Source organism: Micromys minutus (genome assembly GCF_963924665.1).
Source record: "Micromys minutus genome assembly, chromosome: 21".
Lineage (NCBI taxonomy): Eukaryota > Metazoa > Chordata > Mammalia > Rodentia > Muridae > Micromys > Micromys minutus.
Genome location: NC_137956.1, coordinates 49,703,342 through 49,731,194, shown reverse-complemented (window position 1 = coordinate 49,731,194; position 27,853 = coordinate 49,703,342). Strand labels below are relative to the sequence as shown.

Below are 27,853 nucleotides of genomic sequence, written 5' to 3'. Positions count from 1 at the left end.
CAGATAAACACAGTTACTGGTTCAAAGGAACAGGAGGAGTGCCCTCTCCAAGTGGGCCACACTAGCAATGACACTTCAAGTCCAAACCCAGCAGAGCCTCACTACTGATCACTGGGAGACAGCAGCAGCGAAGGCTGACTCAGCCTACATTTGGTTATTGCTCCACGGAGCGCAGAGACTACTTACTGCAGGAAGTGTTCGCCTAGTAGTGGGGCAGAGGGTGAGCCGAAGGAGAACTGGTCACAGGTGCAGACAGTCATTTCACTGAAGCACAGCCAGCCAGTGACAATACTCAAGGCTGACAAAATGCTTCCTTCCTCTGGTCTGCCTGGGTTTTGGTGTGATACCGCTAAGGGTCACCAAGCACTTCCATCCAGACTTGGTCCTTCTCAACCCCGACAGCCTGGGCACCCTGATGGTGCTCCTTCCCCTGGGCAAACTGGACGCCTTCATTGCCCTCAGCAACCATCTCATGACAAACAAACAAAATGACACAAGCGAATGAATTAAAAGTTTAATTCTGAACCATTTTTATAACCGCATCTGTTGAAGCATTGTATCACAGCAGGTTACAACAACTTTGGGATAAAAGGCAACTGGTATACTGTCCAAAACAAGGCTCAAATAACACCTCTTACTGATTTACCCTACCGCACGTATCCCCAATAAAGTTTTTGTTCAAAAACATGAAATAGATCCACCTGCTTATTTTAAGCATATTAAAAAGGAAACTAATCGGACCATTTCTATCTGTCTATTTATACAAAAGGCTACACAATGTTACACGTCTGTCTCCAGATTACAATTAGCGTGATTATGAATTAGTGTTCTACACCATTACTCAGTTCTCAGAAATCAGAAATTGCTGTAGCAGGTTCACTAGAACATAACACTACGAGACTTAAAACTAACAGTTACTGCCAAAAATAAAAGCTACTTCAAAGCAAGCAAAGTCAGTACCATTACAGATATTAAAAAAAAAACAAAAACCAAAAGAACAAGCAAGGCTAGGGTTTGGTAACGCCATCTTGTGATCCATCCTGTGCATTCTTCACTGCGTGAGTCACTCCCCAAATCCATTTGTATCGTTACTCCTCGACCAAAAAGGACCAGAACAAAAAGTTTACTTCGACGGTTCCCATAGGAAACTCAGCTTGGTTAGTGTGTCAGGCACTTTCTGAGATACCAGCCCACCCCTCGAGCCTTCTCAGCAACTCTACAGGCCAATCACAATGCAAGTTCAGACAGAACAGCTGCACAGAGAGAAAGGCTGCTATTAATGTTGAAAACAGCAAATGTTACTCATTTGAGTATAACGCTGCAAAAGCTGTGGCAAAAACATCAAAGTGAGAAACTTCCACACATGAACATCTCCTTCCAAGGTATGTATCTGTTTTGTGGCAGATTTACAAACAGGCCTAAAACCATTCCCACCCTATCAAGTCTTTCTGGAGTTCTGCAGGCAGAGTAAAGTATTCACCCACACTGGCTTTTATAAGCTTTCTTACCTAAAGGACGATTTACAGGTCAGTATCAAACCAGGCCAGCTGATTGCTATCACCTGGGGGCAGCCCATCCATGAGGTCCTGGGCATGTCCCAGATCAGGCAGCCCATCAACTGGATAGTCAGCACCAGGGTGGTGTCCACCCATCTCATGCTCCATCATCGGGTCCATCCCCAAGGCGTCCTGGCCGTACCCACCAGAGTGGAAAGAACGGTAGCTGGGTTCTGGGGACAGGGAAGAGGAGGTAGGTCAACTGTGGCAAGCACATCTTGCCAGGATCACTGCTTTCTAGGCCTCTCTTATGCAAAGCCAGGCCTCACACAGTCCCTGAGACTATCTACCACACACCAGCAGCAGTGTGCCTTCAGCACTTGATTCTGACCCTGGCAGAGCATGAGGCAGCAGTAGCTTACTGTGCCTGACCTCTTAAGAATGATGAGAAGCCAGAGAGAGAGTTCCATGGTCCCTTGGATAAAGCCTCTGAGACAGGATGATGGCAGTAGCACCTTATGCTGCTCAAATTTGGATAATTTTCCAGAGGCTCTGAGGGATCAGCTATGAATCACCGACCCTAGACCACCCCCCCTATTCTCCAAGACAAAGGCATGAGTAAAGTGTGTGACAAAATGCCAGGTGACAGGGTTGGCAGGAGGAGCACACACTGGGAACAGGCCATGCCGAGCTCCCTGTGCTCCGCACTGCTGCTGACTGTTACTCAGGGACCACTTCCTCCAACCCAGGTTCCCAGGCATGGACAAGGAAGGCTTTGCAACATACCATCCTGACGATATCCAAGGGCTTCTCCCTGGGCACCAATGTCCAGTCCAAGATCAGCAGTCTACATAAACAGATACAGGTAAAATGTAAACTGTCAAAACCATACCCGAGGGCTTGTAAGCCTAAGATCATAGCAGACAGACCTTCAAACTGCACTCAGCACTGAAGCACTCACTCCCTGAGTAGATACACAATAAATGCCAACAGGCAGACTGCTGAGTGCACAGAGCGCACAGGGAAGGACAGTCTGAGTGTGAGGAGCTGGATAGCCAAGCTGCCATTACCCAGACAAAGGCAGCTGGGGAACAGGCTTCAGGGGAACACACAATGGGTGGATGGGTGGGTGGGGAGCAGCAAGGGCTCAGGTCGGAACATGTTACAATGCACACTGAACATGCAGTGCCCGTATGACTCACTGAAACGCAAGACTGCACTCAGCAAGTGTCACACGCTGAGATCTAGGCTCTAGTTAGTAACAACAGGGTGTTTAAAATGTATGTCCAGGGAGGTTACTAGAAACAATGATTCAGAGACCACTTAACAAAGAAAAGCAGACTGTATAAGCAGCAGTGATACTGTGAACAGACTGCCTTCCCTTCACCCTTGGAAGACAAAACAGCCCCTTTTCACTGTGAGTTCTGAGGGAGACTGTGCCCTTGCTAGCTGCAGTCAGAGCACAGGGAAAGCACTTGTGCAATGCTGGCCTACCTCATTCCAAGCCATTGGTTCTGTCCTGAAGAGGGAACTGGTCAGCTCAACTGAAAGTCGTTTCTTGTAATCCTGTGGCTTGTCCTCAGACATTCGGAATAGAACAGCAGCTGCATATGTTGCTGGAATTAAAAAAAGAAAATAGCCATTGAGGCCAGGCCAAGCTCCTGTGCACAGGCAGCGAACGGACCAGATCCTGTGCTTACCCACGCCTTCGTTCCTGGAGTGGAGTAACTCTGTCAGGGGAGCTGTGGCTCCCTCAGCTTCAATGGCCTCTGCAGCCTCCTTGTCCTGAGCAAGTTCGCAGAGGACCCCTGCAGCTACTCTTTGGATATTTTCAATGGGAGAATAAAGCAACTAAGGAGAAAACATAGAAACAAGACCCAATTAAACCCAAAATAAAGCATGTCACGTGCCCAACTGTGGAACAAACTTGACTACTGTGGAGTGTCAGCAGCACCCACTCGGCTGTGTTCGTGTTTCCTAATCTGTGTTCCCAGGAGAAGGTTGCTCTGCCATACAACATTTCTAGAATTGTGCTCTGGCCCTCCCTCTCCTGACTAAAAAGGGAAGTCTTTTGGTCTCTAATCCTCTCAACGTTTAGGGACTCAAGTCTTAAGGTAGTCATCTGAAAGCAGTGTACCTGCACAAACAATGGGATGGTATTGAGTCCTCGGATTACGATCCGGTTGTGGACGTCCCGAGCGAGGATGTGGAGAGCTCCAGTACACCCTTCAACGATCTCCTCCATGCGGACGCCCTCCTGGTAGGAGAAAAGCAGTTAACAGACAGGCTGGCACTCTCTGAGAAACAGTGACTAGCTACTTATTTGCAGTGTCTCCAAAGGTCCTCACAGCCTGCCCAGTGCTCAGGAATGAAAGGTTGCTTCCGTTGAGTATCACGGAAGGCTCCTGGCAGCAGGCCATGCAGAGTGAGCAGCTTCCCTGTGCTGTGACTTCCACATCTGCAGATTCAACCAACCACACATCAAATGCAGCTGCAGAAAAGCCTCCTATGCCTGCCCTGTTCATGACTCCGAGACTTACACCATGTACCCTAAAGAATCCGCATGACCCAAGGGTAACCACAGGCACAATGCAAATACTGAGAATTTTGCCCAAGAGACTCGAGCTTTTGCAGATACAACCCCCACAGGCAATGCAGACAGGGACTATTCAGCTTCCTTATCCTTCAAACCCCACAGTTGGCTTCCTCTCCGCACGGTAGAGCATCGACAGTCCTGGGTAAGCCGAATGAATGTGGCCATGCCAATGGTTCTTCCCACTTGCCTCTATTTCTTACATGTATCTGGTGAAAACGTTCCTCAGCTTTATTCCTACTGTTAAAATCCCCCTGGGCTGCTGGGGTTACCCAGAGACCACTCCATCAGCAGCCTGTGCACATGCTTTCTAATGTACAACTGTGTTTTGACTATTTGAAGTCAATTTGATTTCTATGAGGCCATCCTAGGCAGAGGGGCTAGAAACAATCCTAATAAGCAAAACCACAAACCAGTAGCAGCAGGTTCTAAAACCTGCTATGGCAGGTTCTTCTGTCTTCTAACGTGAGGGAAGAGCCTGATAGCATTGGCTACAGATACGGCTAAAGGCACATGCATTCAAGACCCAACCCACAGCAGTAATGACACTCACTCCATGTCCCTTTTAAGGCTGACCAGGGAAACATCACCGGAGATTGTCACAGTGTCTCTGGAAACTAGACACCGCTTAGGCTGGGGAAGTAGGAACAGCACGTGGAGATTGCATTCACCCCCAACCCCCTGTACAACAGCTGAGTGTCACAAAGATCTACCTACCACAAACTGCTGCTGTGTTCCACCCATGGAGGTGCGCCGCTGGGTGTCCTGGTGCGCTCGTACAAGCAGCTGTACTAGTCGTGGAATAGCACCTTGTTCCCGCAAAGGTGCATGATTTGCTGGGCAAAGGGCAAGGTTTCTGATCAATCCAACAGTTGCCTACAGAGGAAAGAATTAGGAGACAACTTGTTAACGCACAAGCAGCGCTGAATAAACAAACATTTGGGATCCCACCGCCCTACTCCCAGCCATCCTGTCAGCAGATAATCTATACGGCAGCAGTCCACCCTGCTCTGAGAGTTCACCTTTATCAGAGGCCAGTGGGATGGTGGGTGCAGGAGTTTAACTACAACAGGCAGTCCATAATGAAGGCGAACGGCATTCTGGGCCATCTCAGCTTCCTGATGCCGGCTGGTCAGATGACGAAGAGCACAGATGGCAGGCTCGGTAATGTCCTCCCTGTCACCGGCACGAAGGACAGTGCGCACAAGAGCCTCTATGCCACCCACTTGGCACACCATCATCTTGTTTTTGTAATTATTGCAAGTGAGGTTAGAGAGAATTCCAGCTGCGCAGGTGACCACGTTTATATCATCGGAACCCAGAAGCTGCACTAGAGTCCCAAGGAGGCCTTCCATCCCTTCCTGCTGAGATAAAAACAGGCTGAGTTCAGGGCTCATGGAGACCCTAGCACCAAGGCAACAACCGTGCACCACAAACCTGCTTAGTCGCCGCATCTGAAAGGTTTCTGAGAGTCCAAAGACAGTTTTGAACAAGTCGCTGGCTCGGGTCTGTCAGGTGAAGCCCCAGTGCCTGCATCCCACCTGTAAAGTCAGACATCAAAGGCAATTGCTCTTAAATAGGCAGGCCTGTTAGCCCTCCATGTTCCCTGACTTGCAAAGACTCCCCTCCTCCCTAAGGACTTTATTTCCTTCAGCTTTCTAGAATGTCACACAGCTTTTTTAGTCCATCTTGCCAGTGACAACTGGTCTCAAATACTGCTGTTTCCTTCTCTCATTTATGGACAGTTTCAGTGTCTGTCACCTGACGGTAACATTCCTACCAACTCCTTACATTCAGCCGCTTCCTTCCAGAATAGAATGATCCTGAGCACAAGGGTCAGTCCTGGGCTGGACAAAGCAGTCTGTGCTTGCTTTGCTGACCATCACAATGTGTGCAGAGGAAAACACTGCAGTCCTCAAGTCATGAAGTCGTGAGTAGAAAGGCAATGCCTGCAAGTCTTCAAGTACTGATAGATGTAAACCAATTGGTAAACTATACTGCAGTAGCTCAGTCAGGACTCCGTAAGCCTGAGGATAGCCTGGGCCACAGTGACAGGCCATATAACAAGTCACTTAAGACCCCCCCCCCACACACCCCAAGGTAAGACACATTCTTAAATCGTTTGTCCTTCACACTTCCTTTCCGTCCTCAAACCTGACTTGCATTTGTCACAACTATAATTTAGTCCACCCTCCTGACTTGACTAAGATGGTCCCTCAAATAATTCCTTCCTCACAGCTCACCTCCAGCTGCTGACAAAGACCTGGGTTGAGGCTGATGCTCTGCTCTGCCTTTCATAGGCTGGTTACTTTCTTTATAAAACTATTAACTCTCAGAACTTACAACTTGCCCCAAATGCTCATCAGAATAGCTTAGTGAGACAGCAGGTCTCAGTGGTGACAACACATTAGGCTCTTCTGAGACACCCTTCTTCCTTCCTGTCATAAAACTCCCCTTAGCCTGGCTTTCCCCAAGTCATTCTAGCTGACTGTCTGAGGTCTTAAATAACCTTGTTAACAAATTAGCAAGGCCCTGACAGTTCTCCTGCAAATTGTCAATGTTCTTGCTGAAGACCACTTCTCTGGTCTGCTCCTGTGGTCTCATGGCTGCTAAGGACTAGGATGTTCCCAAGACCAAGGACTTGGTTTACTTGCTGTGTCTCTAGGCTACTTCCTCCAGTGGTTCCCACCCTGTAGCTACTTCCCTGCTCAGCTAAACTGCAAAGCACACAGTTGCCTCTAAGACAGCCACCTCCATTATCACCTAAAGGTCCTTTCTTTAGCATGTTCTCCATATGTGGTGACAGAACAGCAGTCACTCCTGTGCAGCAGGGCCCTGTCTAGCTCATTAGCTTATGCTGCTCAAGCTGTACTTGGACCATTGTCCTCTTTGCTCTAAGACATGGCTCCCACAATTCTCTACAGCCAGAGAGCATCTAAGCCCCCATGTCTCAAGCACAAACAAGGCTACTGCTTCCCCTGCAGTGCCATGCAGCACCCTTTTCTGGGTGGCCTCCTCAGTAGCTGTCATTGTTATATGCTGTCCACTCTTGTCATAACACATTCCTCTGTTCTATTCCGAGACAGGGCCTTGCTAATAACCCAGAAGTCCTAGACCTCTTGACTCTGCGCCTGCCTAAGTGCTAGGGCTCCAGGCCTGCGCACTGAACTCAGCGCCTGCCTCCACGTCTTGTGCTCCTCTTCACAAGACTAAGTAGAAACCAGCTCCCCACAGTTCTACAGACCAGTGCACAGTAAAGTGTCATTTACACTGCAAGATAAACACATCTGCACCAGAATGACCTGAGTCATCTTACAAGGTTCCATGCACATCTATCTTCACTATCCCAGCTAACTATGGACTTTATCAATCTACAAACTTAGATTTAAACAAGTCTTACTAAGATTCTGGGAAAACTAGCAGAACTAATATCCCTTCACTGCACATAAACACAAGCCAAATCCTTCTTTTCCAAGCCCTTGGTTTCACTGTTAGCAGCAACCTCAGTAACCTCAAGTGTAAGATGCTTTCTGCAAACCAGTGCCTTATCCTCAGCATCTTTCTCTACACAGTACCTTCATCGTTTTCCATTTCTATTGGGAAGTGAAGCTTGGTTCAATAGCCTAGAGAGATGTTAGTTGCTTACTGAAAAGAAGCCAGAGAGCTGAAACTACTTTCTTGGGCCAAACCTAGAGGCTTAGAAGAAACAAGTTACCCAATTAAAACACAGTGCCAAAAAAACCCCAACCCCCCAAAGCAACAACAACTGAGAACACATTAATAACAAATCTCAAAACAAAACAAAATAAAACCACTTCTCTACTAAGCTGTACTCTATATCCACCAGTGTTGCTAGCGAGACCTAACCTCACAGTAACCAAAATCAAAATAAGCTTTATGGAACGATGTGTTTTTGCCGTCTTTGACAAAGAAGTAATGCAGGGAAAAGAGAACGTGTACTGGGAGCGATCTCGGAACTTGTTTACTCACCAGCTTCCACAATGGCCGGCTTGTTGCTAGAGCAGACAGACAGCACCTTCAGCACTCTGCTTGTGGTCCACAGAAGCTTCTCGTAAGTGTAGGTTCTCATTATGTTTACTAAGGCTTGGGGTCCACCACTGGCCAGAATGATCAGCTAGAGAGACATGGAACTCATGAGACTCAGGAAAAGCTGGAGAACGGTGTCTTCACCAAGTTACTGTACATGGAGGAACTTTAGCCAGCTTGCAAGTAAATGTGTTTCTGGGTCCCAGGTATGTGACTCCTGTATTACAATTCTGCTCAATCTAGGCACTCCAACTTTCCCAAGAATACACCAGCTCAAGCTAGAGAGATGGCTCAGCTGTTAGGAGCAACGGCTGCTTTTCCAAAGGACCCAGGCTCAAGTCCCAGCACCCACACGACAGCTCACAGGTGTCTACAAATCCAGCTCCAGTGGTTCCTACTCCTCACACAAACACACATGCAGACAAAACAGAAATGCATGAAAAAAATTATTTAAAAAAAAAAATCAACTCTGGCCACCTCTCCACAGTGAACACAAAGGAAAAAGAGCATGAAGAGCAAGAGGGTTGCCTGTAGTAGCGGTGAAAATTCTGTCAGAACAGCCGGTTGAAAAGGCACTAAGAGCCCGTAGCTTCTGGTCCTGATCTTACATGTTGTGTACCTTATGAGACACTGCACGGTACCCACTTCCTCACCCTTCAGGTCCTTCAACATTTCCACAGGCAGGTCTCATCCCATGTTTAAGATCATACCTCTTGGATTTTGTATGCCCAACAAAGCCACACGGGATCCACCCAGCCCAGCTACAGCCTTAGCCCAACTCTGACAGTGTCTCTTAACCTCTCTGCACACCACCCCTCCCTCCTCAGAGGCAGTAGATGCCGTCCTCTCACTGCCTCTCAGATCTCAGACCTAAAACTCCCTTTCCTCTGCACGCCCAGCACCTCTTCGCTGCCCAGGAGTAAAACTCGGGAGGCCTGCTCCCCGTCCCTTCAGGGCACACTCCTCTAGGACGCACACAGAGGGTGAGACACACAGCCTTGGCCTGTGGTGTGGACTCAGTGTACGGAGCCACTGTCATCACTGTACCTTGCTCTCTTGATTGCCATACGCTAAGATCTGAAGGCAGTCTGTTGTGATAGCCAAGAATTTCACGTTTGTTTTGTTGAGCAAAGCAACCATTTTCTGCAGCCCGCCAGCTAGGCGCACTGCCATTTTAGCTCCTTCCTGATGTAGCAGGAGATTATGCAGTGTTGTGATGGCGTAGAACAATACAGAATCCACTGGTGACCTGGGAAGTGGGGGAGAACATTTGTTGGCCTGGCCAGCACCCTCTACTTCCTACCCTTCATGTTCCCGACCATGTTCTCTTACCCAAGCATTTTCACCAGCGCTGGGATGCCACCAGACTTAAAGATGGCCAACAAGCCCTCGCGATGGTGAGAGAGGTTGTGCAGAGTACCCGCGGTACAGCGAGCTGTCTCTACGTCACTTGTATTCTGCATGGTGCGTACAATGGCAGACACCATCTGAGGAGAGCGCATGATGGCGTGTCTGGAGGCTTCCTTTTTGGAAAGCTGGTGAACCATAACAGCAGCTTTATTAACCACCACCTAGAATAAGGATGAAGAGGCACCATCAGTTTCCAAAACTTGATGTGGGGCAGCCAGCCACTGGCACCCCCTTGGGAGTGTCCCCACAGCAGACTGAAAAGCAAGTGCATCCCTGCTTACCTGGTCCTCATCATTGAGCAGTTTTGTCAGCTCAGGAATTGCACGTGTGGCAAGTTCCGCGTCATCCTGATAGTTAATCAAATTGACAACTGCATGTTTCAGCATCTGTGACGGTTCAGCCAAGCGCTGGACATTAGTGGGATGAGCAGCGTCAAACTGCGTGGATGGGATCTGCATGCCCTCATCTAGTGTCTCAGGGAACATGGCAGCTCGGACCCTCTGAGCCCGAGTCATGGCGTACTGACCGTCAATATCTGGAAAGGTAAGTCCAACACTCACTGGGCGTGTGAGACTCCGCTGCCCTCCACCTTTCCTCCAACCCGCCTGTGCTGTGTCTGAGCCACCACAGCCCTGTCAAGAAACCTAATGCTAGTTTCCAAAAAATGCTTTACCAGCTACTTGCTCTTGCGTGAAGGACTGAGAAAAGCCTTGCTCCCACTCATAAAGGACTTGGGAGGTGTCCACATCTTCTTCCTCAGGATTGCCCTTGCCACTCAGGGAAGGAGCTGTGGTGGTGGCTCCAGAATGGATTCCAGAATCCAGGTACGACTGTTGCTGCCAGTGGCTGACAGCTGCTTTTCTGTCCGGCTCCATGGCCATGTCCAACTCCATCAGGTCAGCTGCAGAGACAGGGTGTTAGTGCGCGGAAGATGCTCCCTGAACACACACTCTTAGGAAGGCGGCCATGGAGAGCAGAGTGCTGGCCAGGGGTGACCTAACAGCACATGGACAGGCTCCAGAACCGCCCACCCACTAGACCCCAGCAGGTGGCTTGTTGATTATTACACCAAGCCAGCGGTAGTGTGCATAGGAGACGGAGGTCTGGCAAGGCAGCAGGGCAGGAGCAGCAGGGGTTGTGAGGCAGACTGAAGGTTCACAAACCTTGAGTGGCCATTGTCCAGGCAGCAGTGTCACAGCAGCTGTGTGCAGAGCTTCAGATACCCTGAAAAAAAAAATCCATCAAGTCATTACAACTTAAACTTGATTTTAATCCTGGTCACTGAGATTCTGCTGCCTGAATTAGCATTAGCATTCACTTGCACAGGCGCGCACACACACACACACACACACACACACACACACACACACACACACGTACACACCCACCAAGGCCGGTACATCATGGCATCCACTGAAAATACAGATGAGCCATGGTTCCATCACCACTGGGCTTAAGTAAAGGTTACATTGGAGCCGCTCTTCTTAGTGGACAGACTGTAGACAAGGTACTGCTAGAGAATAACCTCTCTAAAAGCCAAGAGTGCACGAGTTAGAATTCAGCTGTGCATGCCTTCATGATGCCTGAAAATCCCAACAGCCGGGAGGGACACAAAAAATTTTTTTAAAGAAAAACCACCAAATTTTTATTAAACAAATCATTGTTTTTCTTGATATAACACAATTACCAGATCAAAATGGTGGTTTATGCAGTTTATTTAAGAAGCAAAATTACTTAAAGTCCAAGTTTGAAGCAGAAATAAATGCAAAGCTGTAAGACTTGTCTTAGTCACACAATGTTGTAGACAGCATGTCAACTGGTGGAGATGCCCCTGCGGTCAATAGTGTAAGAGCTTCCACTGGTGAAGTTTAGTCTAAATTACGTCTTCATTTTGGCTTTACTGTACAATATTCAAGAAAACTACCAAATCGCCCAGGATAAAATGGGAGCTTAAGGCTCATGCCTTCTAGGTACACTATAAACAGACTCCATTATTAATGTCTGTCCCAAGCAGGCCGCACTCCAGCAAACACGAGCACCTACAACCAACAGCGAATGAACAAAGGGCTCCCAGGTGTGACTGCACTTTCAACTCACGCACAGGTGTTTTTCAACATTTAATCAAGTGAGAAACACCACACTACTGATCAATGTTTAAGTAAAGGGAACCCACTGATCTTTTCCCGTTTTCTGAGAAAATGTTCACTCTGAAGCCCAGGCTGGCACTCCTAACTTGCCTCACCCTCCTGGACCACACCTGGATTCCAGCACTCCTCAGAAGCTAAAGCAGGTAAGCCCAAGTTGGGCCCTTGCTTCAGGGGCCACTGTACAAAGTGACACTTAGGTGTCAAGGGAGGGGACCACTACCTCAAGAACCTTCTGCCTAAAGTGGAAAAACAAGAACAAAAAAATGCACAACTGTGCAGTGGACACAGAAACTTCCCATCTTGAATTAACAATGATGCCCGTTGCCCTGTGTGGGAAACGGAATGTCGCCTTGCTTTCCTCTCCTCAGGTTAAGTGCTGCCTTCCCCAGTCCACAGGGAAGTACAGGCCCACTGCAGCTCTGCAGAGGGGGGCCCAGAACCCTGTTAAGTATCTAGCTTCTCCTGTGGCCAACAGACAGGCCTGGAGGTGCCACTATACTACATACAGGCACCTACATATAGGCACCACCCATGCTGCCTCCTTAGTGGTGTACGACCCAAACACTCACCCCTTTGCCTGGTGTTTATGGCTGACCTGGTCATATAGAACACACTATATAGTAATTTTATGGGGAAAAACTCATGTTCTAAACTAGTATCTGCACATGTCAGCATCTAACAAAGCACCCTATGCAGTACATGAGAACCATCTCTGCTTCTCACAGCAGCCCTGTAGGGTGGGGGACAAATGTCAGCCAACAAGAGGATGAAGGAAAGCTGACAGCTTTAAGCAGCAACATACAGGTCAAAGAATTTTGGTTAAAGATACAAAAAAGCAAGAATTCTAAACATTATTCAGCAAAACAATAACACCCTGGTAAGTCCACCCAGAAGTGGAACAGGGCCTTGCCCCAAAGGAAACTTTTCCTCACCAAAAACATCAAGCTATGGGCTGCTTGCTCCTTTCCAAGCACACCCTGCCAATTTCTTACGGGACCGATCTTATAATTCCTAGGAAACCAAGGCTTTCTAACTGCCACTGTGGGAGATTCTTCAATATCAAAAGAAAAAAAAAGCTCAAGAAAAGCAAACTCAAAAACAGACAGTGCTTTTAAAATGGAGTAAGAGATGCCACAAATACTTTAACCTGGTACCCCCATGAAACTTAGAACCAAAACTAGTAAGTTAAATATTAACCAGCTGCAAAATGCTCCTGAAACACTGTAGGGTAAGACCTCAGACATAAAGAGAAGAAAATGGTGATGGACCCAGACACCAAGTCAAGGCGTTTGAAAAATCCACAACAGCATGGAGAAGCTGTGTAAGTGTTCATTTGCGCCAATGACCACAGTGACACTGCAGTGTCTGCAATCTCTTGACAAGGAGCATGTGGGGCTCACAGCTTCTCTGGCATGTCCTTACGCAGTTTAAGGAGTCTGTACAGACTTATCTTTAGGTTCTTTCTTCTTGCTCTCTTAATGTATACTTTACTTTTCCAGTTATCTGTGAGCTCAAAGATGATGTAACTTTAGTCTATCTTACAGATTTCCACTAAGGCTACTTTCCAAGTTCCCATCGGGATAAGATTGCCTTATTCATCTTGCAAGATTTTCGAATCATTATTAACTATGGGTAAGATCACTGCATAAAGCACACACACTATAGAACCACAAGCCAACGGCTCACTTTTTAAAAATGTATACTAGAACAATTCCAATTATGTAAAGAAAATGCTGTTCTTTAAAAAAAATGATTTATGAAGTGTGTAAATCTGAAAGCAGAGACCCCCACACGTAAGCTTCAGTTCTGTGCTTTTCCTGCCTACCCTCCTCAGCTGGACATCCTGGAAGGTCTTCCTGAAGTGACTTGCTCTTCCAAAGCACACAGAACAAAATGTCCTTACTATTGTACCCTTAAAGATTTTAGGCACACAAATGGCTGAGAAACACAAAGTAGACTGACTATCCTCTAACGACTACACCGTCTAACCCACCCTCACCCCCACCAAGTGATATTCATAGCACAGTGTTTTTCGACGGTCAGTTCTGAAACATCAATCCTGCAGTTAATGATTCTTTGGTATTATATGAAATTTACCGTATCCTTTTCAAATAAAAATCGTGCATGTCAAGCATTATTAAACTATGAACACCAGTGCTACAGTGAATCCTGTCTCCTATTCTTCAAGTCAGTCCTTCCTCATATGCTTCTTTTAATACAAGAATATGATAAACATCTTAATATAGAAGACATTTTTTTAAACTAAAGTCAGAAATGCTAGCAGCACTGTGGGTTTTAAAAGATTTAAAATAAACATTTAAGGTGTGATTAGTAACATTGACTGACTCCAAAATGTGACAGAGTGTTAAGTTATTACCAAGTCCACAGAAGGTATCATACAAGCCATCCACTTCCTGGTAAGGATCAACTGACCCCAGCCTGCTTTAACAGCGTCCCTGCCTACCCACACTGTCTACCACTTCCCAGCACCCACCCTGCAGCACTTCTGCCTGCCTGAAACCCAAACACTCGTTCTGTCTGGTCGGTCAGATTTCTAATTTCTAAAGTGTGGCACTTTATTTTAATGACACATACATATATACCATACTTAAGTTTTTTGAATATGCATATTTAGGACAACTGTTTACATACTTCAACTTTACATTTCCTGTCAGCCTCACCAATGAGTAAACATGTTAAAATGGTCCTTTTAAAAAAAAAAAAAGAAAAGAAAAAAAAAAAAAAAAAAAAAAAAACAAGCATGGACTGGCAAGATGGCTCAACAGGTATTTGGTACCAAGCCTGGCAACCTGAATTCCATCTCTAGGACCCTCAAAAGGTGGAAGAAAAGGACCAACTTCCAAGTTGTCCAGCGTTGTCCACCACATGTGTACAGGTACACAAATACAAAAGCAAAAAACAAAACAACAAAATACATTCTTTTAAAAACAGACACTAGCACAAGATGAAGTCAGCAAGCACTTCAGCATGAGAGGTGGGGTCCTACAGCCCCAGCCCAGAGTCGAGGAGTGGCTTATGAATGCTCAGGGAGGAAAAGGAGTTTCTTAAAGGACATGGGCTCCAGCAGTAAACCGTGTTCCAATGGATGCCCCACACCCATGAGCATATGGGTGTTATAAACTAAAACCTGTGGGTCATTAACAAAAAGAGGACATGAAATGTGGAGTTTTCAAGGTGAAGAAGGACAATGGGTGAACAGGATCAAAGTACACTATATACACGGAGCAAATTATCAACAACCAAGAGTCAGTTAAGCATCTTTTCCTCCAGCTCACCAGTGTTCAAGTGACCCAGCGATGCCACCGCAGACACACAATGGCAGGTCACACCAGCTGCTTCAGTGAGTACAGCACCAACTCTTCAGGAGGTTTTAGATTTTATTTTAAAAGTAAGATACAGTAAAATGGTATCATCTACAATTAATTAATCTGTGCTGAGTGCATGGGTGTTTTCATGCAACAGTCTCTATACCTTACATAGAACTAAATACAAAAAAAGAGCAGGTATTAGAATTTCAAATAATTTTTAAAGCTCAATGTTATTTTGAAACTTAAAAAATAAATCTCCGTACTTCTAACGTTTATAATTATTAAAATGGAGCCATCCCGAGGGAGGAAATTTCAGTTCTCCCCTGTAGAGTTTGCTCATTTAAGGTGAACACACCTGTAACACTCAGGTTCTTAAGACCATCAAGTGAATTTTGTAATTTAATAAGGCTTCAATATGATAATTTTAAAAAGTAGCCATTACAATATATGCAAAAACTGTTGGAATCCATTTGTGACAGCATCAAAAGAAAGTACGCAGCAGGGGAGTGGCAGTGTGCATGGGAAGCCTTGCTCTATGTAGAGCTGTGTCCGATACAGAGCTAGCTCTCACCTGGCTCGTTAAATGTACTCAAATTTTAGTCTGATTTCTTTATTTAAATAAACCACTTTACTGACTCCTAAAGCTGATTTGCAGCGGCCACTCCAACACTTGCCCCACCCTGCTCTACGAGCCTCCCAGCTCCCTCAGGGTTGGCATGGCTATCTTCCATGAAGATGAGACTTCCTTAGGCTTTAGTTTTTTCTGAGGCACTGAAAATTTATTCTCATTTTTCCACAAAAGCAGACAGACAGAAATGGAGAGCAAGTCTTCCAACCACCTAGAAAGAGCTAGAAGATTTGCCATATTCAAGAAATTGCCTTGTCATGCTAAAGCTGTCTTCACCTGTCTACATTAAGACCCCCCCACATTCCCTCAGACATCATTAAAAAATAAAAATCAAATTAATTAAAGTATGTGTTAAAACTGAAGCTCATCAGAAAACATAAAGGATGTGTGCAGACTTTCATACATAATATACACGTACCCGTTAAAATGCTAGGCATCGCCCCACTACTGATATGGTAATTTTTACAATAGCATACCGGAACATGATTAAAGGCAAAAATACACAGCACACAAAAAACAGGACAAAGGCACGCCAGAGAACAAGAAACAATATTTCAAAGGAAAACAGAAGTGAGCAGTAACAGTAAGCCTCACATTTAAGGCGATTTATTTGCCTGTCTCAAATGACCACAGTTAGAAAGGTGGATGAGAGTCACAGTCAAGAGGGCTCATTAAACTAGCTAGAAGAAAAGCTAGCACATCTCTTAACACCTTGTAAGTTAAAACCTCCTTTGTTAATGCTAAGGTAGAGGCGTTCCACCTGTACAGTGTAACAAAAAAAAAAAAAAAAAAAAAAAGCTGTAAACTACATTCATGGGACTGAAAAATAATCTATATGTTAATATTCACCCAGTGGACAAACTAAGTACTTTTTGTTACTGGTATTACAACAAAGAAAAAGTCAAGTCAAGGCCATATGTCTAATAGAGCCTCTATTTTTTATTAAAGACTGTTTAGAGAGAATGTATTTTGACCATGTTTTTCCCCACCCCAGCAAGAGAAGGGCTTCGAGCTCATCTTAGAAACAAGAAGCCACCATGATGAGGTGTCCCAGAGGTTCCCAAGACAGCATCAGCCAGATAAATGAAGTCAAGGCAAAGCATAAAGGGAACATACTCTTTCTGGAAAAGGTACTATATGGTGACCAACTTAACCCAGGCAGGGAACCATGGCAGCCTGGGGAACAATGAAGATGCAGAAAACTCCAAGTGTACCAGGAGCCAATGAACAAGCAGTGTGACTTCTGAGTCAGAATTTCCCAACTTCTCTGGGGGCTGGAGTCTCCACCTGAGTTCACAAGGGAGATGGAGAGGCTGCAAGAAGAAAAGGCAGGCTGACCAGGAAAGTAGTTATGGTAGACACTCAGACATGACTCCCACTGCAATTTTTCAACATGACCAGGCATTCAAACACATAGGTTTTGCACACAACCTGCAGAATCAATACAGACCAATTTGAAAGTGTCCTACATACACACGCACATACACAAAGTAACTGTAATCAAAATAGGATAAATGTCCGAGAACAAACTCTTAAAACTGCCTGTACTGGACATCCTATTCTATGCTAGCCCAACACTTTGAGCACTAAGAGCCTAAAAGCTGAGTGACTGACCACACGGCATCTGTGCAGACGCAGAGACCACCACTGCCTTGGTTGAAAAGACACAGCTGCTAAAACTCAAAGGAAAAGTTGTACTCTCTCCTGGGGGAGAGATCATTGTTTTTCCTAAAGCTGGCTCTTACTGATGTAACCAAGTCTTGAACTCTTTGAGCCTCCCAACTAATGATCAAATGCTGATCTGTCTGTGGCTGAGTCAGGTGCCCAGCCTTGTCAGTTCAGGCCTACTTTTTGCTTCTCCAAAGTTGTTGCTGGCTAAGTCAGAACTTCAGATAAAGAAATCCTACCCACTTCTCCATTCCCCACAGTAACTGTAGCCGTGCCTACAGCCCAGTGCATACTGCGCACTCCACTGTGGCTCTACCACGCCCACAAAAAGGAACACTGCGTTTCAAGATGGCCTCCACATCCAGAATATAGCAGTTAGTGGCAGGACTCCAGAAGTAATTTAATGTTTTACTTTCCCACCCTTATTTTTTAAAAAAATTCCTCACGTGTGATATCTGCACATGTTACAACGTTCTCTTCCCCATCAAACAAACCAAAAAACTTCAAAACATGTACTCAGGGGACTGAAACTTCACCTTTAGTTTCTAAGTCTACAAAGTACTCAGCATACATTAAACTCAAATATTTGATGGACTAATGTGCTTATCAGAAAATAAAAATGTTATACTCTGTATAGTTCAGACAACTAAGCAGGTGGATATGCACACTTCCTTTCTCACCTTCACTTTCTGTGTGTCCAACACAGCTCTGATCTCATAAAACAGGAGCAAGCAGGAGCCAAACTGACACTGTATCACACTCTGAGGACAGTGGCAGGTGAACTTTTTTTTTTTTTTTTGGTTAAACAGACTAAGCCGTAAGAGGAAGAAAGGGTTTTTAAGTAGGTTAACAGGTTACTAAGACATCTCTTAGTTGTTTTCATGTGAACCTTCAAAACGGGTTATGTGAACATAAATGGACAAAATGACCTAGGAGAGCCACAGCGTTATTTGGGAAAAAGTATTTCAGGCTATCAAGTATGTAATAAATCATAACTCAGGGTCAATATATGTAAGACTTTTAACCCTTTAAAGATCATGAAGATCTGCAAGTGTGCTCAGGTGTCCTCAGTTAGCTGATCTTGTGCTTGCTAACCAGTCAGCAATAGATGGGACAGGACCCTGGTATGACGCTTTTATTGTCACTGGTGCTGATGTTAACCCCTAAAGGACAGTAAAGACAAACCAACAGAGTCCAAAAACGTCACAAGCAGCATTAGGTAGTAATACACAAGATTAAAAAGCACACAAAGGACCCAAAAATAGAACCCAGAATGCACTGGCGACAGATCCCAGGCGGCAGCCACTTAAGATGGAACTCTGCCCACTTGCCCCAGCAGCTACATCAAGTGAAGTGACATCTCACTGTCTAGGAGGCTTCCAGAACAGCACGCTCTACAACTCCAAGTTTCCCTGATTAAAAGGCGAAGATCGTACTGAGCATGCGACTGCATTTTATTATTTTGATACAAAGAACCTCAAGAATAGCCCCTCGTCTTTGTTGTATTTTGAATCCCAAAGCACAGTGAGTTGTTACCTGGAGCTGCACATCAACACCGCACTGGTGCTTTATTTTGTCAATCTTAAGATCTAAGAAGAACAATAGTTTCAGGACACAAACATACACATGACACAGATCCCCTTCATCTATTCAGCAAACATTTCAGCATCTACCACAGGTTCTGGGAACAGTCCCACTGAAGAGCTTCCGAAGGCTTTCTGAAGGGTGGCTTTCAAGCTGGGACCAGAAGGGTTCAGGAAATGAGGTACCATGAAGAAGTTAAGCAGAAACACACAAGAAACCTCAATCACCTGTGCAAAGGCCCACACACATTAACAGGAAGGCTATCCTTTCAGGTCCACACTTTGAGCTATGGTTAAATTTGAAGAGATGGGTGGGGTGTAATAAAATGATGCTGAAAGCCCAATCACCGAGAGCTCTCCAGTCTGAGGTAGGAAATGGGTGGTTTGTTTGCTGGGTAATTGGAGTCTTACTCTTCTTCTCTTAGACAGGGTCTGTGTGACCTGAAACTTGTTACACAGCCTGGCCTGCCTCTGCCCCCCTTGTGCTGGTTCTCAGCACTGGTGACAGGACAGCTTATTCTTGCTGTAATTCACATTCCTGTGAGAATGAAGGGACACCAGTCAAGTGGGCACAACAGCAGGCCAGGTGACTCACAGCAGCTCAGAGCTGACACTAAGCACTACGTATCTTGTAGGAGCAGCAATACTTTGGAGTCAGTAACAAAACTGAGTATAGGGAAGAAAAACGGTGTCAGAGGGATAAAGGTGAGCACCAGAGCTCGTACACTGAGGTCTGCAGAAAACAGTGCCCATCTACATCCACACTGCCTGCTGGGCGTCTATGGACATTTAAGCTTAGTTTTTAAGATTTTAGTTTTTCAGTGTCGCAGCTGCACTCTACATGTCCGCCAGCCACAGGTAGCTTAAGCTGACTCATAAGACAACACGAACCCTGTTCCCAGTACCAGTCTGCGCACAAGCTGAGGCAGTGTGAACTGGTGTGAGGTACCTGTAGATCTCACTGTCAGGAGCATTAGCTGAAAGCAAACAATGGGCAAGGGATATCTGCAAGTGCCTGTTGTTCAGACAACAGAAAACAGGAGGCAGCAAGGAGAAAAGACAGTCGAAAAGACAGACTGCTTTACAGGTCATTTGCAAACAAATAAGGAAGGACAGGTGGGTACTTTTTTCAACACATGGTGGGAAGGAATGCCTAAGCCCATCATGCTTCCTCAGTCTGAAGGACCCATGCAGTCGCTGTGCCACAACTGGCTACACCACATCTGGCTACACCACCATCTAGCTAGTCCTGAGTGCATTAACCAGCACAACAGTGACAAGGCCTCAGCAGCCAGGAAGCCCCACACTAGGTGGTACAGCCACATCAAGAAAAGGATGAGTACACCTGAGAGAAAAATGGGTAAGACTGGCAGAGAATCTGGACAAGTTATGAACGGAGAGAAGAGCCACAGTTACAGCAGTGTAAGTTGGGAATGGGAGAAGGTGGGGTTAGTTTCCAACTCACTGCTTGGGTTGTCTTTAGCAATGCACTATAATGAGAAACCAAGAAGGGAGAGATCAGGGCTAGGGCTACATTCACAAATCAGAGTATCTATTTAAAGCTGCCCAGGTGTTAGGGACTCAAGTCAAGTTCAAAGCAACTGTAGCAACTGAGCTGATGCTATAATAACTGAGGTCTAAACATTTAACACAGTGGCCACTGAGACACCGCCCCCCAAGGCTAAAAAATCATTAGTGCTATAAGTCACAGCATGTCCCTATGCAGACAGCAAGAGCCAGGCAGGCCTCAGAGAAGCACCAAAGAGCAGAAGGGAAAAGGATAAACAATGGTGCTCTTGTTCCAGCCACATCCACAATGATCGTTGTCCAGGGGAGTTCTTCCCATTACATTCCATCAGTATTAGCAATGACAAAGTGAGAGCAGGGTGAGTGGTGATGGAGAAGTAGTGTGGGTCAGGGGAAGAGTGAGGTAAAGCACCACAAGGAAGGGAAAGGAGCAGAGGTAGTGTTGGTCAAAAAGTCACAAGGATCAGGCTGTGGGGTCCAGAGACTGAGGAGCAGGGAAGCCATAGGGTCCCATAAGCAGAGTATTCACTAGAGGATTGGGAGGCTGGGTGCTTGGAACAAGATGAGGAGGGCAAAGTTCTGAATGTGACAAGGGAACTGTGTGGCTGAACTGAAGGAGTATAACCAGGAGTCAAGGAACTATGAAACCAAAATGCCCAACCACAACACCATAAACAACTTTTTGTCAGAACATAAAGCAAAGCCGTGCTGGGGATAAGGACGAGGACAGGATAGCTGAAATGCACAATACTAACAATGCCATGAGTTCTTTACACTCTAGAGTCACCCAATGGAACCCACAGACCACACGAGCTGACAGTTTTAAATTTGTACTACAAAGAATTATGACTGGTCTAAAGGAGACAAAGACAGTGAACCAGGTGCTGACAAAGTATTCCAGGCAGACACCTGAAATACAGACCATCAGCAGGGCGATGTATAATTTAAAGGCATCAACATCAAAATTTGGAGTCTGACACAGAATGATTGATCCCATGTTACAAGACCCTTGGGTCCAGTGGCCAAAAGTATGTAAGAAGAGGGCACACCTCAACAAAAAAAGCCACAAGGAACTGACAGACACTGTGACCAGCTTACTGGTGACCAACTCCAGCCAGGAGTTGCAAAAGTTTGGAAGTAGGTGATCCATGCCCAGGCAGAGTGATGGAGTGGCAAGGTTTAAGGTCAGAAAGAGTATGTCCCCTTTTGTCAAATGGACCCTTGATGCAATGGTCGTGGGTTCCAGCTGTGCCTCTAGTTTAGCAGAAAAGCAGGTAATCAGTCTTCACAAAACTCCTCAGAAAAATGTCAGACAGAAACATGAACTGTGGCAGAATGGCAATTAAGGAGAACCCAAGCCCTTCAGCACTCCTACTCAGTTAGCCTCCATGGTGTAGACAAGACTAACACCTCCAGCATTAACACTGCCCTCTGGAGAGTCTGTAGCTCTTCTGGTTTCAACTGCAATTTTCTAGACAAGAACAGGATCAGACAACACCCAGAACTTTAGAACCCAGGAAATGTAACCGTACAATGAAAGGTAGGTGACAAAGGTCTCTGCAGACATTTTTCAGACGTGGAGTCACAAACTGAATGAGTAAAAACCTGCCACATTGGATCCCTTCCTCCCCTCTCTTGCTCCCTAACCCAGTAATTGGCTGTCAGCATCTTAGTTTACCAATCAGAACCAACTGGGGGCAGGGTCCCTCAGTGTCTCAGTTTTGGGGACCAAAATTAATGTAATACGAGCATCATTAGGTCAAACCCATTATAGTCAACAGTGTTAAAAACCATTCAAGAAACACTTGTTCACACCTGTAATGTGCACTTGTTTACAACAGTACAGCCAAAACCTCATCCTTGGGCCCTTATAGTTCTGGAAGGGGCACAGCTCTTCCCCTTCCTACTAAGGAAATGTCGAAGACAGTTTGCAGCCACCACCCTGTAACTAACCAATTCTCACTCCAACTTCGATTTGAGATCTTCAAACTGAAGACAAACCAAGACATCACAGTAAACTCACGTTCTCTATGGCTGATGCCTATGATTATATGTCCACTTAGGGCACACAGCCCCCATCCCGTGAGCTACTGCAAAGTCCGGCGCTACAGATTTCTATGCTGGATCTAACTCCAGCTTTTGCACCCTTTTCTTCCCCTTCCGATCAACCACCAACAATCAAATCCACTGACCCCAGATAGCATCTCTAAGATGGGAGGATTTAACATGGAATAAAGGTTATAAATCACAGCTCCTTTAAAATTGTTAATATTTCTGTTACAGGTCTACTTTCAAAAAGAATATCAATGCAAAAATTGAGTTAGATCCCAAATAAAACCAGAGGCTATCTGAAAACAGGTTATTTATGTTACAATTCATACCAGTAGCAAAATTAAGAGCATGAGGTAGTGAGAAGTACTTTTATGTTTGGGGTCACCACAGCATAAGGAGCTGAGCTGTATTAGAAGGTGGCACTGAGGCTGAGAACCGCTGCCCTGGATGGTCACAGCTTTCCTATGGCGCTGCATGGTAGGAGATGGAAAAGCATAAAGCATAGCCTTCTGAAGCACCGTGATAAACCCAGGCCCACGCTGTGCACACATCAGCATGGCTACAGACGGACTTTCTGCAGGCTGTCGTCTTCCTGCCTCATCCTTTTGTGGTGACTTACAAGGTGAGCCTCACCAAGCTTAGATGCTTTTGAACACCAGCTGGCTGCAGCCTAGATAAACCCTGCATATAAACAAAGACCACTTCAGCATAAACACAAACTGACAAAATGCTCTGCCAAAATGAAACTCACCTCTATCTCAACACTTTCTAAGTTTGGGATCAGCCTAATCGTCCACTTGGCTTAAAGAAGCTGAGTGAGCTGACAGACTACGCAAACAGCGCCTGTGAGGTTTCTCCACCGCTCACCTCACATGTGAGTTTAGACACTTAAGACTGCATGAAGAGCTGAACCCAAGCTACTTCTCCAAGACCCAGGGCTTCACTAGCCCTGGGCAGTTGGCTAGGTTTCCAGCACTCTTGTTGAACCGGTTCTATGTCCAATTAGAAAGCTGCTGGTTACCCCAAAGCACGCAATTCCATGACTGCACCCTTAGGGCTTATTGTGCCATGATGGCCATTGTTGTGGTTTGAAGGCATCAAAGCTGGGTGTGACTGCTGGTTGCCTCCCTCATTAGGAGGCTTGCACTGTGTCTTCTGGTTCTGTGAGAACTAGTACTCCGGTAGAAAGCATCCTCTGGGCCTTGGTCTGGAGTGCAGTCTCTTCAGCAATAGGGACTTACCTTCCACTTCTTGGGTACAACCCAGGGTAACAGCAATAGGCTATCTGCTATGTTCTGGTGTATACTGAACACGTCTGGCCTATAGAGGGCTTGTCCTGCCTAGTATTGGGGTTTTGTTTGTCTTCAGTATCTGAAGGGGGCATTGTCAGTGCAGATGAGGAAACTGCATGTTAATTACAGATTTTTAGGTAGATAGTTAACAGTACAAGAGACATGCTAAAGTGGGGGAGGCCTCAGTCTATACACGAGGAACACGGGCAACCAAGAAATGCTGAGTCTCCCTAGAGAAGAGTACATTTGGTTACCCAACACCAATGGTCTGTTCTTAAAAACATACAAACTGAACGAACAGGTTGTAGTTAGGTGTGTGTGTATACACACACACACACACACACACACACACACACACACACACACACACACACACACGTTAACAATGACTTACAAAAGAGGCCACGAATTTGAATGAGAGCAAGAAAGATCTATGGGAGGGTTTGAAGGAAGGGAAGGGGAAATGATACAATTATTTCAAAAAATAAGAGAAGTCACTTTTAAAAAGGCACATTCAAATGTGACAATGCTCCCATAAAGAAATCTGTATGCATGCTTCCGTGAGCTCTGAAGGACAAATGAATCACCACCAGTCTCTACACTACCTGATTTTAGCCTATGTCTGAAAAGTAGAATACAAACTCTCAAGAATCCTTCATAAACTGACATTTCACTTCAAAAAACTAATTCAGAATATGTTTCACTCTATTAACCTGGCTGATTTCAAACAGTATTATCAGAAGGGACAGAATGTTACCACAGGGTGGAAAGGAAGGTCTGGGGAAAGCACTCCAAGTGTGCCACAGACAGCCTTGGTGCCACACTTGTATTTTACAACCACAGATCTTCACTGGGAACTTGTGAGAAATTCACCTCTATACATCAATATGGCCAAAGCCACCCTTTACTCCGAGGTGCCGAAACACTGGGTCTCTCATACTGTGACAGATGTGCCCTGACTACCTGTTCTCTCAAAGAGAGGCGGCTACCCTCTCATGCCAGTCTTTTGACTGGTATAACTGGTTCTCCTTAGTCACCCAGGATCCACTCCACACAAACGTGCTGAGAACAAGGAAAAGTGACCTGTGTTCTGTCCACCGGAGGGCGCTCCACATGACTAGACTGCGCCGTCTCAACTGAAACTGGGGAATGAGTATTGAGAGAGGCAACTAAGTTTCAAACCCTAGCAGGACTGCCTACTGCCTTTAAAAAGCCTTTCTCCCCATGGAAGATTAGATGCTTTCTTCCAGAGTTCTACTCCAGCAGATCAAAGTTCCTAGCCAAGGAAAGCTCTGTCTTCATTCAAAACAAAGGAAGTGTTCTTAGGTAAACAGGAAATGAAGACCTGTCTCAAAGTGAAGTTCTGATTCACTTTCAATTGACACAAATCACTTTTCATTTTGTACAGCCTGTTAGCTCATCTTAGAATCACTGTGACTAGTGCTGCTGAACGGCACCATCTCAGGGCTGACAACAGTCTGCAAGCTGTGTCCTTTCAGGACAGAGGCTGCCTCTACAGGCCTCAGAACTGAAGCAGAATAAACATGTTTTAAATAACGAAAGAAACGGCAAAACAACAACCAAACAAAAAATGGAGTTAAAATGTATGTTTGTAATGTTTTTACAAGTTTGTGAACTGATGGGCAGAGACCACGCCCTCCCCTCAGCACTGGGTCTCACGGTCCACTTCCTAGTCAGAAGTAGGGCAAACAATGGCAAACACACCACCCCACCCCCATGTGCAGTGAGCACAGGTCTTGTCCATGCTCTGACCTGCATTTATTTGCAAAAGGGCTCCACCAGTTTTTCTGAACACACATTTCAAAATACACTCGGGACTAAGAAAGTTGTCTCCTCCTCCCCCCGTGGTGGTGGCGGTGCTCTGAAACTAGTGCTAAAGCTTTACTCACAATCTCTACTCCCATCCTCTACAGCCGCAGAAACTCCCCTTCAAGCTGGAGACATCTGAAGCCCAATATACAGCCTCTAAACTAGCGTTCTCAATCTGGGGGCCCAAACCCTTTCACAGGGGTCACCCTAAGATCATGGGAAAACAGACACTTTGTTTTATAACAGCAAAATTAGTAATGAAGTAGCAAGGAAATAATTTTGCGGTTGGGGTCACCATCAGAGTTAAGAAATCGTCTTAACGGTTACAGCATCAGGAAGGCTGAGAACCGCTGCTCTAGACTACGAGAAATAATCAGATGACAGTTGAACTCTATTTCTTTGATTTGAGGCTGGTCTTCTTGCAGACTGTGAGGCCCAGGACTCTGTCCCAGGCAAGCTAAGCTTTCCAGATAGCCTGATTCCTCAAGGACTTCAGCCTGGGAGGGTTTGTTGTAGAGAAAGATCTGCGAGTTTTCAACTTCCTTGCCACCATTAAAGGCCTAGTCCAGACTCGGCCTTCAGGACAAAGGTTAGGTCACAGAATGATTATCCCCAGCATTATCAATGCTGTCTGCTGTAAAAGGGCGTTCTCAAACAAGCCTTGGAGGCACTTTTTTTTTTAAATTCGGGGATTTCTGAATGTTTAAGGTGAAAGTGAACGAAACATAATAGCGGGCCTTAACTCAAATAAAGTTTGAGCCCGACATACAAAATCGAAACACAAGGGCTACAAGCTTAAGCAGCATTAAGTTAGAACCCAGAGTGCAGGCTCTTTCCCCGGGACGAGTAGAATCTGCAAGCCTCATGTAAATAGCGAAATGGTTTCCTAAATCCCAGACAAAACGCTTCACAAGTTGGCCATGTGAAAAACATGAGGCAGACTTTATCAAAGGCAAAGCTGCCCTCTCTTCAGCTTGCTGTCTGGTCTAAGCCACCATTATTCACGGCACAAAGCTCTCGTTTCACTAAAACCACTCCTCGATTTCCTCTCGCCGACCTCCGCATACCAGCGGCCCAGCCGCTCTCCATTCAGAGCTCAGGCCGGGGGGGGGGTGCGGGGGGGGCGCGGGGGAGGGGAGCCCACAGATGTCTGGAGACCCGAGCCCGAGACAAAGCTGCCCCGCAGCCAGCGGGCTCACCGGAGCGGGCCTGGGGCACCGAACTTGGGAGCGTCGGTTCCAAGTCCGGTGCCCCAAACAACATTCAGAACAAGTCTCCAGGCTCCCACGCCCTGGCGGCCCGCGCTCCGGCCACTCCATCTCCCCCAGAAAAGCAAACACGCTGGAGAGAAAACACTTGAAGCGGACCCCACACTTTCCGGCTAAGGGCGAGTCCCCCCTCCCCCAAACCCAGGTTTCGGATTCCACGCAGCCCCCCCTCCCGCCACCAGGAGTAGCCGGAGACTCGTCCACGGTCCCGAATTCCCGCCAGCACCTCGGCCCCGCAGCCACCGGCCCCACTCGAGTCCAGGACGCCACCCTCCAAGAACACGCTCCTCACGCAGCCCGCCCGCTGCATCCAAGTTTGGCGACTCCACGGTTTAAAGTTGTTTGGATTCAAACTCACAGGTCGTCGCAGGGAGAAAAAGAAATTTTTTTAAAATCTGTGCGTGGTCCACGAGGGACAGAGGGGACGCGCGCCAGGTCCCGCGTCCCTCGGCTCCGCGGGCCACGGAGGCGGGGCCCCCGCCCACCCCGCCCCCGCCGCCGCCCCAGCCGGGACGCGAACCACGGTCCCCACCCCCCACGGCGGCCACCGGTCCATCCGGGCTCCCGGCGCGCGCCCGCCGGGCCCCGGCCCCAGCCCGCGCGCCCCCGCCGGGCCCCGGCCCGCGCGCCCCCGCGGCCTCCCGCCGCCTCCCGGCCCGCGAAGTTTCCCGCTGGCGCGGCGCGAGCCGGCTCGCCGCGGCGCCGCACCTTGGAGCCCGCGCGCTGCTCCCTCGCGGCCTCCCGCTCGGCCTCGGCCTCCTGCACTGACGGCTCGGCACCCACCGCGCTCCGTCTCCGCCTCCCCGGGCCGCGGGCTGCACAGGACACAAGCTGACGCGGCCGCCACCGAGCGAGGGCTTAAGATGGCGCCGCACAAGGAGCGATTTATAAGCGGCGCGGCACCGTGTATCCTGCCGCCGCCGCTCAGCGCGGAGCGTTCCGCCGCGCGAGGACGAGGGGCGGGGCGCGGGCGGGCCGCGGAA

At 46.9% G+C, this 27,853-nt stretch overlaps 1 protein-coding gene across 4 annotated transcripts; it reads right to left on the bottom strand.

The window, feature by feature from the left end:
* Positions 1-500: 500 nt before the first annotated feature.
* On the bottom strand, positions 501-27,732 carry CTNNB1 (catenin beta 1). Of its 4 annotated transcripts, none has more exons than XM_080934061.1 (16): positions 27,579-27,732; positions 10,710-10,770; positions 10,220-10,447; positions 9,828-10,081; positions 9,469-9,707; positions 9,184-9,385; positions 8,080-8,224; positions 5,527-5,630; positions 5,112-5,450; positions 4,807-4,965; positions 3,634-3,753; positions 3,197-3,347; positions 2,991-3,112; positions 2,283-2,343; positions 1,509-1,729; positions 501-1,253 (listed from the first exon to the last, which is right to left on the bottom strand). In XM_080934061.1, the coding sequence occupies exons 2-15, from the start codon at positions 10,720-10,722 to the stop codon at positions 1,521-1,523; spliced, it is 2,346 nt and encodes a 781-aa protein (XP_080790187.1). In that variant the 5' UTR covers positions 10,723-10,770; positions 27,579-27,732; the 3' UTR covers positions 501-1,253; positions 1,509-1,520. The 4 variants fall into 4 exon arrangements, with proteins under 4 accessions (XP_080790187.1, XP_080790188.1, XP_080790189.1 ...); XM_080934062.1 differs by having other exon boundaries at positions 501-1,094; XM_080934063.1 differs by having other exon boundaries at positions 501-1,091.
* Positions 27,733-27,853: the final 121 nt, after the last annotated feature.